General features: G+C 42.5%; 2 protein-coding genes across 6 annotated transcripts in view; one reads left to right on the plus strand and one right to left on the minus strand.

Annotated features, from left to right (window-relative positions):
* LOC143291461 (dynein axonemal assembly factor 8-like) overlaps window positions 1–13,170 on the minus strand; it is an 89,204-nt gene extending 76,034 nt beyond the window's left edge. For 3 of the 4 annotated variants that reach the window (XM_076601327.1, XM_076601328.1, XM_076601326.1), the window contains exons 1-9: window positions 13,069–13,170; window positions 11,341–11,530; window positions 9,681–9,921; window positions 8,238–8,912; window positions 7,480–7,647; window positions 6,106–6,387; window positions 5,390–5,630; window positions 2,467–2,589; window positions 277–579 (exon numbers count right to left, since the gene is read on the minus strand). In XM_076601327.1, the coding sequence (XP_076457442.1) occupies window positions 277–579; window positions 2,467–2,589; window positions 5,390–5,630; window positions 6,106–6,387; window positions 7,480–7,647; window positions 8,238–8,912; window positions 9,681–9,921; window positions 11,341–11,502 (2,195 nt within the window). In that variant the 5' untranslated portion in view covers window positions 11,503–11,530; window positions 13,069–13,170. The remainder of the gene's footprint in view (window positions 1–276; window positions 580–2,466; window positions 2,590–5,389; window positions 5,631–6,105; window positions 6,388–7,479; window positions 7,648–8,237; window positions 8,913–9,680; window positions 9,922–11,340; window positions 11,531–13,068) is intronic. The other variant, XM_076601329.1, reaches the window with a different exon arrangement.
* Window positions 13,171–16,266: 3,096 nt separating this feature from the next.
* LOC143291462 (prenylated Rab acceptor protein 1-like) overlaps window positions 16,267–16,920 on the plus strand; it is a 14,082-nt gene continuing 13,428 nt past the window's right edge. The window contains exon 1 of one of the 2 annotated variants that reach the window (XM_076601331.1): window positions 16,267–16,399. The gene's annotated coding sequence lies outside the window, so the exon portion shown is untranslated. The remainder of the gene's footprint in view (window positions 16,400–16,920) is intronic. The other variant, XM_076601332.1, reaches the window with a different exon arrangement.

A 16,920-nucleotide genomic window follows, 5' to 3' on the forward strand; every position in this document is an offset into this window, starting at 1 on the left:
TACAAAGACGGAGTCATTTACACAACAGGCTACCTACATGGGTAGAGCCGACTGATGGCTGCCATTGGGCGCTCATCATTCGTTTCTTGTGTCATTCAATCAGATGTCAGGCACACACACCTACACACTCAGACTAACACGTAACATTTTACATGCATGACCATTCTGTTTATTTACCCCGCCATATAGGCAACCATACTCCGTTTTCGGGGGTGTACCTGCGACCTGTACCTATCTCCACCACACACCGCACACACACCCCCACCCCCACCTCACCTCACCGCCTCCATCTGTCGCTCCCTCTCCTTCTCCTTCTGCTCAGCCAGCAGTGCCATCTCTTCCTCCTCCTGCCGACGGTTGCTGTCCTTCTCGGCGCCCGCCCTCGATGCCTCCCTGCCTGAACTCTGCTGCGACCCTGACCCTCTCCCAGCATGCCCCAGGGGCGCCATGGAGGCAGAAACACCGGCAGTGGAGGCAGCGGTGGCGGTGGAGACTCCACGAGAGGCTGTGGTCGACGTTGGGGGTGGAGCCGCTGCTGCTGTCTTGTTCTGGAGCTGAATCACTCTGGCGGGCTGCGGTCTTACCAAAATAAGAAAATAAAATAACATAAACAAACAAATAAGTAAATAAACAAACAGATAATTAACTGATCAATTTAAATCATGATTAGAAAAAAAAAGAAAAAAAAAGAGAGAGACACTTTGCATAGAAAACCACTCATGTTGACTGTGGTCTGAAAAAAAAAAAAAAAAAAAAAAAATATATATATATATATATATATATATATATATATATATATATATATATATATATATATATATATATCACTATGGTTGACTGTGGTCTGAAAAAAAAAAAATATATATATGTATATCACTATGGTTGACTGTGGTCTGAAAAGAAAACATACAAGATTGCACAGATTATCACTCCAGTTGACTGTGATGTGAAAAAAAATCCAAAAATTGCACACATTATCACTCCAGTTGACTGTGGTCTAAAAAAACAGGATTGCACAGATTATCACTATGGCTGACTGTGGTGTGAAAAAATAACCCCAAAGACTGCACAGATTATCACTCCAGTTGTCTGTGGTCTAAAAAAACAAGATTGCACAGATTATCACGCATATTGACTGTGGTGTGACAAAATAACCCCAAAGATTGCACAGATTATCACTCCAGTTGACTGTGGTGTGAAAAAAACGAAGATTGCACAGATTATCACTATGGCTGACTGTGGTGTGAAAAAACAACAACCAAAGATTGCACACATTATCACTCCAGCTGGCTGTGGTCTGAAAAACCCCAATGAGCACAGTAAAAAAAAAACTGACATACATATCACACTGAGACAGAAAAATGAGATCACATAAAGATCACTGGATGGTTGGTGTCTCAAAAACAAGATCACATTAATCTTCACTCTGGATGGCTATGGTCTGAAAAATAAGATCACATAGATTACCACTCAGGTTAGAGTCTGAAAACGAAAGATCACAAATGCATATCATAATGACAGGAAGCGTAGAGCACAGCTTTGTCACATAGTCCCAAACCTAATGGACCTCCGTAGGAACACCGCCATCATCACAATCCTCCTCCTTCATCGTCATTATAAACAAAATATAAGCTGTCCCATCAGCTGCGCTGTTTCAGTGACACCACTCTCATGCCGCTCATTCTTAGACCCACACACACAGCCAAACCCAAGGTCAGAACGGTTGGCTGTACCCTGAAAAAACTGAGATGGTAAAAAATATCACCCTGCTTGGCTGTGGTCTGAAAAAAATTAATATCACCATAGTTGGCTGCTGCAGTCTAAAAAAAAAACCTAAAAAAAAACTATAAAAATAAAAAAATAAAAAAAACGAGATAGCACAAATCAACAGTCTGGTTACATGGAGTCTTAAAACGAGATCACTTTGGTTGGCTGCCGTCTGAAAAACAAGATTGTCTTCTTCTTCTTCTTCTTCTGCGTTCGTGGGCTGCAACTCCCACGTTCACTCGTATGCACACGAGTGGGCTTTTACGTGTATGACCGTTTTTACCCCGCCATGTAGGCAGCCACACACCGTTTTCGGGGGTAACAAGATTGTCATTGTTTTTATTCTTATTACTTTTTTGTCACTGACCGTCATTCTTATTATTCTTTTCATCGTCCTCACTGTGGCGACATGCTCTCCAATGCGGCTTGAATTTCACACAAAGAAATCTGTTGTGACAAAAGAGTGATATAATGCGATTCTTATCTTGTATTGTACTGAATCTGTATTGCATTGTACTGTACTGTATTGCACTGAATTGTATTGTATTACTCTTTTTTGTCACAACAGGATTTTCCGTGTGAAATTCCGGCTGCTCTCCCCAGGGAGAGCGCATCGCGACACTGAGAATGCCACCCTTTTTTTTTTTTCCTGCCTGCAGTTGTTTTTTTTATTTGCTTTTCCTGTGTTATACCACCCACCGTTGCTGTTTGAGGGTGGTGGTGGAGGCATTGCGTGTGGTCAGGGACTGCTTGATCTGCTGTCTCTGTTGGATCCACCTCTCCTCGCCCTCAGAATCGCTTGAGTCAGACTCTGGGGCTGACCTGCACATGTTAAAGCACCTTAGCATGTTCTCTGCATAAGAAAAAAAGAATAAAAAATGCTTTTGAATTGTTTAACATTAAAGCACATTTGCATATTCTCTGTGATTTTTTTTTTTTTTTAATTGTTTGATGTTTAAGCACTCTACCATGTTCTGTGCATTAAAAAAACAAAAAACAACAACAACAAAAAACTAACAATTGTTTAACTCTTCAAAATCCAGAATGTGTGATGGCACATCAAACATAATTCCTGGTTATTGTTATGTTGTTGATGTTGTTTGTTTTTTTTGGGGGGGTTGGGGGGGGGGGGGGGGGGGGGGGGGGGGGGGGGGGGGGGGGGGGGGGGCGTGGGGGTTATAAGGCCAGGAAGTCTGAGTCAAACCATCGAAACACCCAAGTAAATTCAACCTGTGATTCTGAGAAATTTATTCTACGGTCTTGCCTACCCCGTCACCATTCAGGCATCCATATTCTGTTTTCAGGGGTCTGCACTTGTGCTGACAACAAACAATGAGCGGGCTTTTACATGTATGTTTCTTTTAAACCCTCCACACCGCTCTGCACTGCACTGCATTGCACCGCACCACACCACACCACACTGCGACAACAACATAGCTGAGTGGTTAAAGCGTTGAACTTTCAATCTGAGGGTCCCGGGTTCAAATCTTGGTAACAGCACCTGGTGGGCAAAGGGTGGAGATTTTTTCTGATCTCCCAGGTCAACATCTGTGCAGACCTGCTAGTGCCTGAACCCCCTTCGTGTGTATACGCACACAGAAGATGAAATACGCACGTTAAAGATCCTGTAATCCATGTCAGCGTCTGGTGGGTTATGGAAACAAGAACATACCCAGGATGCACACCTGTGAAAACAGAGTATGGCTGCCTACATGGCGGGGTGTACTGCACTGCACTGCACTGAACTGTACTGCACTGCACTGCACTGAACTATGCTGCAATGAACTGAACTGTACTGTACTGTACTGCACTGTACTGCACTGAACTATACTACACTGAACTGTACTGTACTGCACTGTACTGTATTGTATTGTACTGAACTGTACTGTACTGCACTGCACTGAACTGTACTGTACTACACTGCACTGAACTGTACTGCACTGTACTGCACTGCACTGAACTGTACTGTACTACACTGCACTGAACTGTACTGCACTGTACTGCACTGCACTGAACTGTACTGTACTACACTGCACTGAACTGTACTGCACTGAACTGTACTGTACTGCACTGCACTGAACTGTACAGCACTGAACTGTACTGCACTGCACTGTACTGTACTGCACTGCACTGAACTGTACAGCACTGAACTGTACTGCACTGCACTGTACTGTACTGCACTGCACTGAACTGTACTGCACTGAACTGTATTGTACTGCACTGCACTGAACTGTACTGCACTGAACTGTACTGTACTGCACTGAACTGTACTGCACTGAACTGAACTGTACTGCACTGCACTGAACTGTACTGCACTGCACTGTATTGTACTGAACTGTATTGTACTGCACTGCACTGAACTGTACTGCACTGAACTGTACTGCACTGAACTGAACTGTACTGCACTGCACTGAACTGTACTGCACTGCACTGTATTGTACTGAACTGTATTGTACTGCACTGCACTGAACTGTACTGCACTGAACTGTATTGTACTGCACTGAACTGTACTGCACTGAACTGTACTGCACTGAACTGTACTGCACTGAACTGAACTGTACTGCACTGCACTGAACTGTACTGCACTGCACTGTATTGTACTGAACTGTATTGTACTGCACTGCACTGAACTGTACTGCACTGAACTGTATTGTACTGCACTGAACTGTACTGCACTGAACTGTACTGCACTGAACTGTACTGCACTGCACTGAACTGTACTGCACTGAACTGTATTGTACTGCACTGAACTGCACTGCACTGAACTGTACTGCACTGAACTGTATTGTACTGCACTGAACTGTACTGCACTGAACTGTACTGCACTGAACTGTACTGCACTGAACTGTACTGCACTGCACTGTATTGCACTGCACTGTACTGCACTGAACTGTACTGCACTGCACTGCACTGTACTGCACTGAACTGTATTGTACTGCACTGCACTGAACTGTACTGCACTGAACTGTACTGTACTGCACTGAACTGTACTGCACTGAACTGTACTGCACTGCACTGTATTGTACTGCACTGAACTGAGCTGTATTGTACTGTACTGCACTGCACTGCACTGCACTGAACTGTACTGTATTGTACTGCACTGAACTGTACTGCACTGCACTGTACTGCACTGAACTGTACTGTATTGTACTGCACTGAACTGTACTGCACTGTACTGTACTGTACTGTACTGCACTGAACTGTACTGTACTGTACTGCACTGAACTGTACTGTACTGTACTGCACTGAACTGTACTGCACTGTATTGTACTGTATTGTATTGTATTGTACTTTATTGTACTGCACTGCACTGCACTGTACTGTACTGCGCTGAACTATACTGCACTGTTCTGTACTGCACTGAACTATACTGCACTGTACTGTACTGCACTGCACTGTACTGTACTACACTGCACTGAATTGTACTGTACTGCAATGCACTACACTGCACTACACTGTACTGTACTGTACTGTACCATACTGCCACCCCACCAACCCCCCCCAACCCCCACCCGCCCCCCACCCTCCCAAACCCCTCCTCTCCCCACTACACTGCATGGCACTGTGCTACACTACACCGCAACGCACCGCATCACACCACACCGTGCCGCACCACACTGACCTGTCCTTCGGCAGGCCCAGAACACGGGACACGGTGGCCATGCTCTGCTTCTCCTCCTCCTGGTGGCGGGTGAAGCCCCGCAGGTCCAGGTACACGGTCTCCGGTTCCGGCTTCCGCCTGCTCAGGGTCTCCAGCATGGCCGTGTAGGCCGAGGAAGGGGGCGGAGGTAGGGGCGGGCCGGGCCGGGTAGTAGTAGTAGTGGTGGTGGTGGGGGTGGTGGCGGTGGTGGCGGCGCCCTCTGCTGGAACATCACGTTTGACGGGGGGGCAGGTTTAAGTTTACGGCTGACTGTTGCTGTCATTACTGTGTCACCGTTGTGTAATAATAGCAACAAGAATAAAGATGATAATAATAATAGCGATAATAATGATTTTGTTTTTTATTATTATTATTATGATCATTATTATTAATATCATTATTATTATTATTATTATTATCATTATCATTATAATCATTAATACTACTATCCATCACTGTAATTAATTTTTTTCATGCATTAGACACAACATTAAAAATCCTCCCCTCCCTGCCCCCACCCCCAAATTGCCCCCCCCCCCCCACATACCCCCCCTCCCCCACTGCCTCCCCCCCCCCCACCTCAATAAAATGCAAGATATAAAGTTACAGGAAAACAACCCCACCCCTGCCACCACCACTAGCACCATCACCACATCCCCACGCCCCTTCCCAAAAACCCTAGAGTTCACTCCCTTTACCTGCCGATGCGCTAGCAGCCTCTGATGAGGATCTCCCAGACTTCCCTGCACTCCCGGTCCCCGCCGTCGCTGCTGATGACGATGACTCGCCCACAGCCACCGATGACGATGACGACGACGACGACGACGACGATGGCGATTCTGATTGTGATTCAGGCGACCCGATGACGTCCGTGAAGGCGCCGGTCTGCGGGTTGATGCTGTTCATGTCGCCGTCTCGCCCCGACTGCTGCAGGGAAAACTTGGCCAGCCTCTGGATCAGGGTCAAGTTTTCCTCCGGCTCTGGGGGAGGGGGGAAAAAAACGGGGAGAGAGAGAAAAGAAATAGGATAAGATAAGAAACAATAATAAATTTAAAAAAAAAAAAAAAGACAATGTTTCTCTTCTTTATTTTTCTCTTTTTTTTCAAGAATGTGTTTTCATGGGGGGTGGGGGTGCTTTTTATTCTTTTAAAATAAAAATGAAGAAACCTTTTTTCTTTTTCTTACAAACTTCAAACTAGAAAAAAAACACAAAAAACCATCAAATTCTGATGTCAATACATGACAAGAAATCGAAAAACAAAGACTGGCTCTACAGCAGTGGAAATAACAGAAAGAATTTGTATTGGGGGAATTTGGAATGAGTGGCAAGAGATATATGCCACTGAAATGGTGCAGATAATGAGGCAGCAAAAATATACAACAAAAATTTGACATGGCAAATCACAAGCCAGCTACTGAATTTCAGAAAGTCTCACAGCCATCTGAATGAAACACAAACACACACACACACACACACACACACACATATATATATATATATATATATATATATAATTTGAAAGAATGTGTACAGATTATGTTATGGGGAGGGTAGGCATACTTTGAATGAGTAACCAGTAAATAATGCTTCTGGAATGGTTCAGATGATGAGGTAGCCAACAACAACAACAACACCAAAACACACACACACACACACACACACGCCCACGCCCACGCACACGCACACACGCACGCACGCATGCACGCATACACGCACACACACACGCACAAAGAATTTTAACATGGAAAATCATGAATCAACTACAGAACATCAGTAATAAGTCTTGTTCTCAGAAAAGGAAAACAAACAAAAAACACACAAAAAAAGACCATCCTTCTCCTGATAAATTTCTGAACTTTGTTTTTAAATCACAAAACAAAAGCAAAAACAAAACGCCTACGTGACCTAATAATTATTTTCAAGTTTGCTACAGCAACTCACCAGATCCGAAAAATTTCTTTGCTTCATTTTTAAAACACAAAACAAAAACAAACAAACAAACCAAAAAAAAACGAAAAATAAAAACACCTGTATACGATTTCATATTTTCAAGTCCAGTAAGATAACTCACCTGATGCGGTTTTACCGTCTCCCTCCCCATGCGCACTCGCAGTCGTCGCCAGAGAGGGGGGACGACGCCCACTTATGCCATACGCCGACAGTGGTGGGAGCTGTGCCCTGATCTCTGGCGGCGGGTTCCAAGGGGTGGCTTCCACATCATCGCTCAGCGTTGGCGAATCTGCGCAAAACATCAGCATCGAGGGACTGACTTCAAGTCGAGAGAAATCAACTCAAACTTGAACTCGAATGTTTTACTGAGGGTAAAAGGATAAGCTACAAACTTCTATTCCTAATCCCTCAAATAATAAAATTGTTAAAAAACAAAACAATATAATTAAGAAAAAGAAAGAAGAAGAAAAAGGGAAAAAAAACAGAGAATGAAGAACAAGGATTTTGTATGATGACCAGAAATGCTTGTTTACAACTGTTTCATGATCATTTGAAAGGGGATTTATTAATCAATAAAAATAAATAAAATTCATTTGATTAATGGAGAGCACAACTGCTTTTTCTTTTGAGTTAAGTTATTGTTAGGAAGTTTATTCAGTGATGTGCAGACAGACAGAAAACAGACAGACAAACACATGCACACACCACACACACACGCACACACACACACACACACACACACACACACACACACACACAGACACCACACACACACACACACACAGACAATATTTTCTTTTCAAGTCTCTTCACTTCACAATGAAAATAAAACCAAAAAAAACATCAGAACAGCACTATGTGTGTGTGTTGTTCACTCACCCCAGTCGACAGAGTCCAGGATCAGCTTGGAGAGACTTGGGGCTTTGGACGACATGAAGGTCAAGGCCATGTCCTTCTCCTTCTGCCGCTGCTCCTCCCGCTCCTTGCGCTGCCTCTCCTCCCGCTGCTCTCGGCTCTTTGCCGCTGAAGTCATGATCCTCTCTACTTCCTTGTTGCTGTCCACCTCCTCCCCCTCCTCCTGTTCGCTCGTTGACACAGACGCATTGGATCGTTTCTTGCCCTTGTTCTTGCTCTGGGCGAGGTCTGAACACGTCCCCTCCCCTGAGGAGGATGTTCCGGTACTGCTCACAGCGCCAAGTGTGGCAGTCCGGCCACCAAACACGGTCCTGCCCATGCGGGCGTTCTCTCTCAGCTGGGCCATGATGAGGTCGCCCACTTCTGCAATGCCAACGGACTCGGGTGACGTGTCCGCGCCGCTTTCAGACACCTCCTCCACATGGCTGTCACCACTTTCTGGGAGTCTGTTCAGGTGTGGGGTGATGTCATTTGTCATGCTGGTTCCCGTCTGTCGGGTCATCGGCGAGTCACTGAAGGAGGGTGGTGGTGGTGGGGAAAAGGGGGTCCCTTCCTCGGCCTTGCGCTTCTGTTTGTCACGGTGGGCGATTCTCTCCAGGTCTTTCCAGCTGCTGACCTGGTCATTGTCTTCTTTTGGCCCTTCAAGAAAAACAAATTTGGCAGGGTTCTACTACTGCTACTACTTATGATAATAATGGGCATTTATAATACACTCTACCTCCCTTGCACAAAGGCCCAGAGCACTAACAATTAATATAATATTGGGGGCGGAGTGGGGGTATGGTTACACAAATTAACACCACAGGCCACTATATTTAAGACTTACACACAAGTCAAATCAAATGTGTCTATGACAAAGCACACACACACGCACACACACACACACACACACACACACACACACACACACGCCATGAAGTTAAGAGAGAAACTGGAAATCTTAGCCATGAGAGAAAAGATTATGTGATAAGAATTTGCAATGAACCAGGCAACCTTATCCAAGTACACAATATATATCAATCCATATAATAAAGTTATATGACTTGATTATACATGTACAAAAGAATACACGCCCACGTACATAGACATGTAGCAGTTCATAAACACCCACACATTTGCGCTAATTGCAAACAACATACACACGCACACACACATATGACATACCACATGATCAACAATAATCTTTATCCACAAACTCAAACCAAGACTGAAACACACACAAACACACACACACACACACACGCACACATGCACACACACACACACACACACACACACACACACACACAGAGGAAATAAACAAATAAATAAAAATCAAACAAATTCAAACAAAAGGAAATGAAACAGAATTTAACTAAACAAAATGAAATAAAATTAGATTACATCTTTTTCAAAAGAAACTCCTACCTCCCTGAGCCGCCAACAAAGCGGCAAGGTCGTTATCAAAGGCCAAGGTCGGAGAGCTGGAAATGGACGCATTGTTTTTGTCCAAAGAAGAAATGTCAAACAGCTCTGAGGGACCTTTGAAAAAGTCCTTGGCAGATTCCCCGCTCAGGCTGGTGTCAAAGTCCTTCTCATCGTCGTAGTCCAGCTCTGACATTTTGAGGTGACGGTGAAAAATGATGGGCTCCTCACTCTCCGAAGACACCTGGAATTGGTCATAGTCATCATCGTGAAGATCTGATTGCGACAATCATGCCTGGAATCTGTCATCATCTTAAACATCTGATTGCTGCACGCGTTTAGGAATAGCAATTTCTTCATTGAGTTTGCGCATAACTGTTGAACGTATTTCATCCCCGCTCTCAAGGGGCTCTATCTTTATCGCTAAAATTCAGTCACTTTTTCGCAAACTGTTCACCGCATTTCATCCTCTATCACAAGCGACTTTTTTTTTTCTTTTTTTTTTTATTGCTACTTTGCACAAACTGTTTGATGCACTTCAATTCCTAAGTCACAAGTGACTTTTTTTTTTAATATCATAATTATTATTTATTTATTTATTTATGTAAGCTTATCCATTATTTATTCATCTTTTTTTTCTTTTCTTTTTTCTCAAGGCCTGACAAAGCGCGTTGGGTTACACTGCTGGTCAGGCATCTGCTTGGCAGATGTGGTGTAGCGTATATGGATTTGTCCAAGCGCAGTGACGCCTCCTTGAGCTACTGAAACTGAAACTGAAACTGCTGGAATGCAGTCACTTTTGTGGGCCATCAGACATGAGGTGACAACACACTATCATTAGACTCGAGACTGTGAACCCAGGAAAGATTTCTTCCATGATATAACATTCCAGATATCTGTCATGAGGGGCTATATTTTCATTGTCAGAATTTGGTCACATTTTTGGGCCATCAAACATGTGATGACAACACACTATCATAAGAATCAAGACTGTAAAGCCAGGAAATAATTATTTTATGAAATAACATAATCCTTGATATACTGTATATATATATATATATATATATATATATATATAATAGCTCCAAATACACAGATTGATTTCCACTGGGTCCCATTACACTGTGGTTTCATGCATTTCATTCTTTGTTATATGATCCTCTTGAATGCAAGCAGAATAAAAAAAACAAACAAAAAAACTCGTGTCTCCAACCCTACTTTCAGTACCAGTGTACCCAAACCTATTTGTCTAGTTAAATTGCTTTAAGTTTAAATCATTCAGCCCTGCACCTGAGCATTGCCCTGGCCTCAAAGTTTGTCTCATTGAAACGTTCCCACATATGCATAAACTGCAAGGAAAGGGAACTAACTCCTACAGTATTTCCAGATGTGTCTGAATGTAATCTGGAGGAAACACAGTATGTTTTCTGCATTTTTTCCTCACATCAAATATGGCATGGAAGCCTTTTGAGATTAAAAACTCCGATGGGTGAAATGGGTTAAATTTACAACTGTGTTTGAATTTGAGAGACCTGTACATGATTTATATCAGTACGTGTATTGTGAACATTTTTTTTTTTTTTTCTTTTTAAGTCAATCAAAGAATACTTAAAATAGTTAAATGCACAGCCTTTTTATGATTCCATCTCCTTCTTAAACTCACATCTGACAAATCAAAGTCGATGCTGGGCAGAGATTTCTCCAGTTCAGCGAAGATGCTGTCCATCTGGGGTTTGAGTCCTGCTCCCGTCTCCATGGTGATCGGAGCATCGGCACCCACTGAGAGGTCATGCTCCCCATCACTACTGTCGGAACCTGTGTCCATGATGCTTCAGCGGATACTGCCAGATCAGCTGAAAGATTAATGTATAAAGATTAACAATAATATTCAGTGGATACTGCCAGATGTACTGAAAAATTAGGTTATAAAGGCTAACAGTTACATTCAGTGGACACAGTCAGATGAGCTATGAAAAATATTATGTATAAAGCTCAACAATAATAAACAACTTTGCCATTTTTTCATTAGAAAACACCAAGACACAACCTTGCCAAAAATTCATTAGAAAACACCGACAGACAGACAGAAAGATAGATAAAGTTCAATAATAATGAGAAGAAGAAGAAAAGAACAGTAAGAAAAGAACAAGAACACACACACACACACACACACACACACACACACACACACACACACACACACACACACACACACACACACACATACAGACACATATACATAATACATATGTACACATATATAAATGCATGCTTACACACATAGATTGTAAATGAGCACTGCTATGTCTTTATTCCTTCATTATTTTGTGGAATGAGGATGTGACATAGTGCAGAGTTTAAAAGTAAAGTGTCAAAAATATAACTGTGATAATCTATTACATGAAATGAGATCACGCTAAGCATGCTGCCCTGCTCTAAGAGCATGTTTGCTGCAAATAACATTAAAACATTAACAGACTGAAAATTAAATATTTTTCTTGATAAACAATCAAGTATTCTCATAAACATGAACATTTGTGTACAGGTGAGTCTATTGTTATTGTCTTTGAATTGAAAATCATTTATGTTTTACTCACTCAAAATTTTACAGTACCCCCCCCCCCCCACACACACACACACACCCCTTGAACCTCCCATGTGTGTGTGTGTGTGTATGTGTCACTGTCACTGTACGTGAATGTGTCTTAGCTGTTCCTGTCAACTTGTTGGTAAATCAATCAATAATTCCACCCTTCTTTCTTCAGCATAAGATTTCTTTTCTGAAACAGTAAAAGCTGAAAGCATGAAAAGACATATACACATGTAAGCACACATGCAAGCACACACACACACACACACACACACACACACACACATGCACACATGCACACATATACACCTGCTTTGTCATTAAAAAGAAATCATATGTCAAAGATCCCTGGTTTTCTTTTTTTTTTTCTTTTCTTTTTCTTCTTTTTTAAAAATATCTTTTTATCAGCATAGGATCATAAGCTATAAGCTGGCTGTATCCCAAATTCTGGCCAAACTGCTACACTATGACAAAATGCTTGGTCATAAACTTGGGTCATAGCCAGTTTCAATGTAAAATACTGTCTGTTAAGGTTCCATCCGGCTTCATCCCAAAAATTAAAAAAATCGATCTCGTACATAACTCGTAAACATTCTCATTATCCTTCCACGACATTTTTTTCAAAACTGTCTGGATAAACAAGTGTGATTTTTTTCAAAATCACGCAGTTTGACTCCATAGCAATTATGACAACAATCGTATAATGCCATTGACCGAGGTCACAATTCATCGTTAATTCTGTCACAGCAGTCATGTCGTCTCAAGCACTTCACACTTTATAAACTATCAGAAGAGCCTTACCTTTGATCACAGTTGGCGGGTGTATTGGAAAAAGGGGTATGTTAACTGACACACGAAGTTTACGAACAAATCTTTCGTTTCAACCGCCGGGCAAGTCCAGACGCCATATCAAAACTATGCAATCTCAAGCTACCTGGAATAAGTAAATGAACGTTTTGACGATATACGGTTTGAGAACGAAAGAGTCGACGGTAGCTGTAGTAATCAATTAGTTAATGCGATCAATTTTAAAATAAAAAGTGGGGCTTGGGGGAGGAGATGGGGGGTTAGAATTGTGAGCACGTGTCCTTGAACGAGAGGAAACTCAAGCCTTTAATTTAGAAGATAAGATAATTTAAGAAGATAAGAGAAATTATTATTTTGGTCGTCGTCAGTCTCCAATAAATTACTGCCTGGCATGGTTAGCTGTTAGCCGGCTTCGAAAAATTAAAGTATAATAATTTGGTACTGTTTTACTATTCACCTATACCTGGGATCCATCATTAAAAATGAAGAATCTAAACCAGATATCTTCTCAAGGGTTACCACTGAGCAAACTAGTACAAAAGTATCAGTATCAGTATCAGTAGCTCAAAGAGGCCGACGGTTACTGAACTGAATCCATAATATACGTACGCTTCACCACATCTGCCATGCAGATGCCTGACCAGCAGCGAAACCCAACGCGCTTAGTCAGGCCTTGGGGGAAAAAATAAAAAAATTAAAAAATAGCAAATAAATAAATGAAATGAAATAAAATAACAAAAATAAATGATAAACTAATAAGTGATAAATAAATGAAAAAAAACAGATAAATTCATAAAAAATACTACTAATAATAATAATGATATTTATAAGGCGCAACATCTTGATGAAGTCAATTCAGTCTAAGTGCACAAAAAAAAAAGAAAACAAAAATGGACAACAATCATGATAAACTCATAAGCAAATAAATGTAAAACATGCAGACACACATCAGTTCAGTCACACATACACACACACATGCATAACAGATATGCAACAAACATGCAGTTTCACAGATATGAAAGCACAATCAAATCTACACATAAACGTACAAGAGCCCCAACACACACACACACACACACACACACACACACACACACACACACACATTACTGACCCTGCATGAGAAAAAAACAATAAAAGAATAAATAAATAAATAAATAAATAAATAAATATACGGAAGGCAGCCGGGCCGGGCCGGGGACTCAGTGAGACTGAAGACTCGACACTGCGGGGTGAAAGGGGAGACCGGCACTGAGACGGAGATGACAGGAGACTGAGGGATATGGGAAACGCGGGACTCAACAGTAGGGAAATCGTGCACAGGGAATGACTGAGTACTGGGCGGAGACAAATTAGCGGAGGTCCTCTGACAAAGAATACGGTCAAAGAGCACGTCGGGAGCACGGACTCGGTCCGTGGTCGGGAGAGAGACACGGTCGAAACTGACGGACCTAAAAACAGCTAGGAGGATGCTAAGACAGTGGCAGAAGACAGGCAGACGGTGAAACAAGGGGGAAACTGAACAATGACAAGGCGGTTCAAGAAAGAGAACCGTCGAGGAACACCTGACGGCAGACTGTGGAGACTGATGTCAGAGAACTTAAAAGAGACACATGTACAGATGTAAGGCGTCTGTGGAGACAGGGAGAAGTTGAGAAAGCGGGACGCCGGGACACGGCAGACACAGACACAGGGGAGACACAAGTAAAGCCCGGAGTAGACTCGACAAACAGAAAGGGGCAATAAGGTGGGGGAGACGGAGAAGTGAAGACGGGAGACAGAAACTCACAAGGAGACAGGGAAGAGAGAGAAAGAGAGAGACTGAGGGGAAAACTGACCCAAAGCGAGATGGACATATGGGAGACAAGGACTAAGGGGAGACGTGGAAAGAGAACCGTCAAGAAAGAGAACCGTCGAGGAACACCTGACGGCAGACTGTGGTGACTGATGTCAGAGAACTTGAAAGAGACACATGTACAGATATAGGGCTTGTGGAGACAGGGAGAAGTTGAGAAAGCGAGACGCCGGGACACAGACACACTGACACAGGGAAGACATAAGTAAAGAGTTGACAGACGGACAGAAAGGGGCGATGAGGTGGGGGAGACGGAAAAAGACGGGAGACAGAAAACCGTGACTCACAAGGAGACAGGGAACTGAAGAGAGAGAGAGAGAGAGAGAGAGAGAGAGAGGGGGGGGGGGAGGGGGGACCGTGACAAAGCGAGATGGATATATGGGAGACAAGGACTAAGAGGAGACGTGGAAAGAGATTGTGGAGAATAATACAGAGAAAGAGGCTCAAGAAGGCGTCACAGCGCCAGAGAGAGAGAGAGAGAACCGAAGGAAGGAAATCCAAGACCACGAAAATTTCGGAGACTGACAAAAGACCGAGGGGAACTAAGACCTGGAGAAACTTTGACTGACCTGGCCAAAAGTAAATCTGGGGTAACATATACACCTTCGGGAACAACTGACTCGGATGACCCCAGATTGAGTAGCTGAATCACATATTTCAGACGATCGACTGAAAAGTTGCAAACCTGTCGGAACTCAGGACCACCAGTAAGTTGTATCAGTATCCAACAAACATCTTCAACATATTTATTTTTAAGAAGGCATACATTTCTTGAACTGGAACTGGAACTTGAACTGGAATCAGACGTTTGAGGCCTGTTAAGGCCTGTTCGTCGTTCAGTTGGATACAGTATACCAGCATGCGTGGCCTAATGATAGCACACTGGATCACAAATACCAGTTGGAGAGTTGGCCCAATGAGCGTCTAACCTAGTCTTGAAAGATGACGTGGTTGGGGCAGTCACAACACTGTCTGGCAAACCGTTCCATTTATTAACGACTCGCTCTGTAAAGAAGGAACTGCGCACTTTCAGTCTGAAATGTGATTTATTTAACATTAAACTGTTGCCTGTCAGTTCGGTCTCTACTTACTGCAGGTGATAGTTCGGGTTTTGTGGTCTTGTAGATTCCGTGTATGTATTTATAGCAATCAATCATATCTCCCCGCTGTTTCTTTCTTCTTCTTTTTTCCCCATTCTTTTTTTTAGTTTAGATAATAATTAAGAAGAAAGATTGTGGGTGAGCGGCATGACCCATGCACTTACATTGGTGACGCTGTACCTTCAGTAGTCAACGCAGACGATTATTATTTTCGAGTCATCGATGGGAGACCACTCTGAAGCATTACGCGTTGTTTACTCCACGTTACCAGCTGAAAAGTATAAGTTTTTGGAAGGGCAGAAGACATCGGAGAAAGCAGTTGGATTGCTGATTCAAATTTCACGTTGAGCACTTACGTACAGTATAGTAAGTGAGTATTTTTTCTACAAGTAGCATCTGTGACTGAAATACCTTAAATACTCATTCTTGATGCGAATCTTGTGATATGATTTATCATGCTAAAACTTTATAAAAGATCAACCGGCCTTTACAGGGAATGCTTAACGTGTAATTATCAGTCGAACACCGACGTAAGTAATCATAAGTCAGTGATTATCGTTTTTTTTTATAAACATAAAGACAAAAGGAGGAAAACGGATTTCAAAACTGTTCAGTCATGTGCTTCCCCAGTTTGATGAGTGTGAATGTCTGTCAAAAAAAAAAAAAAAAAAAAAAAAGTCTGACGTCAGCCATGGAATTATGTGATCAGCACATGTCCAAGCTTTCAGCCGAATTCAGTGAAGGTCTAACCCAAAACTTATTTGAGAATTAAAAAAAAGTCAGCAAGCAAGCGTGAGGAAAAGTGAGCAAGTGAGTGAGCTTTAGAGATGACCAACGAGAGACACAGCATATGATATTTGATACTATAGTTTGCAAACAGTTAATTAATCT

This window comes from Babylonia areolata, chromosome 17 (assembly GCF_041734735.1).
Source record: "Babylonia areolata isolate BAREFJ2019XMU chromosome 17, ASM4173473v1, whole genome shotgun sequence".
Classification (NCBI taxonomy): domain Eukaryota; kingdom Metazoa; phylum Mollusca; class Gastropoda; order Neogastropoda; family Buccinidae; genus Babylonia; species Babylonia areolata.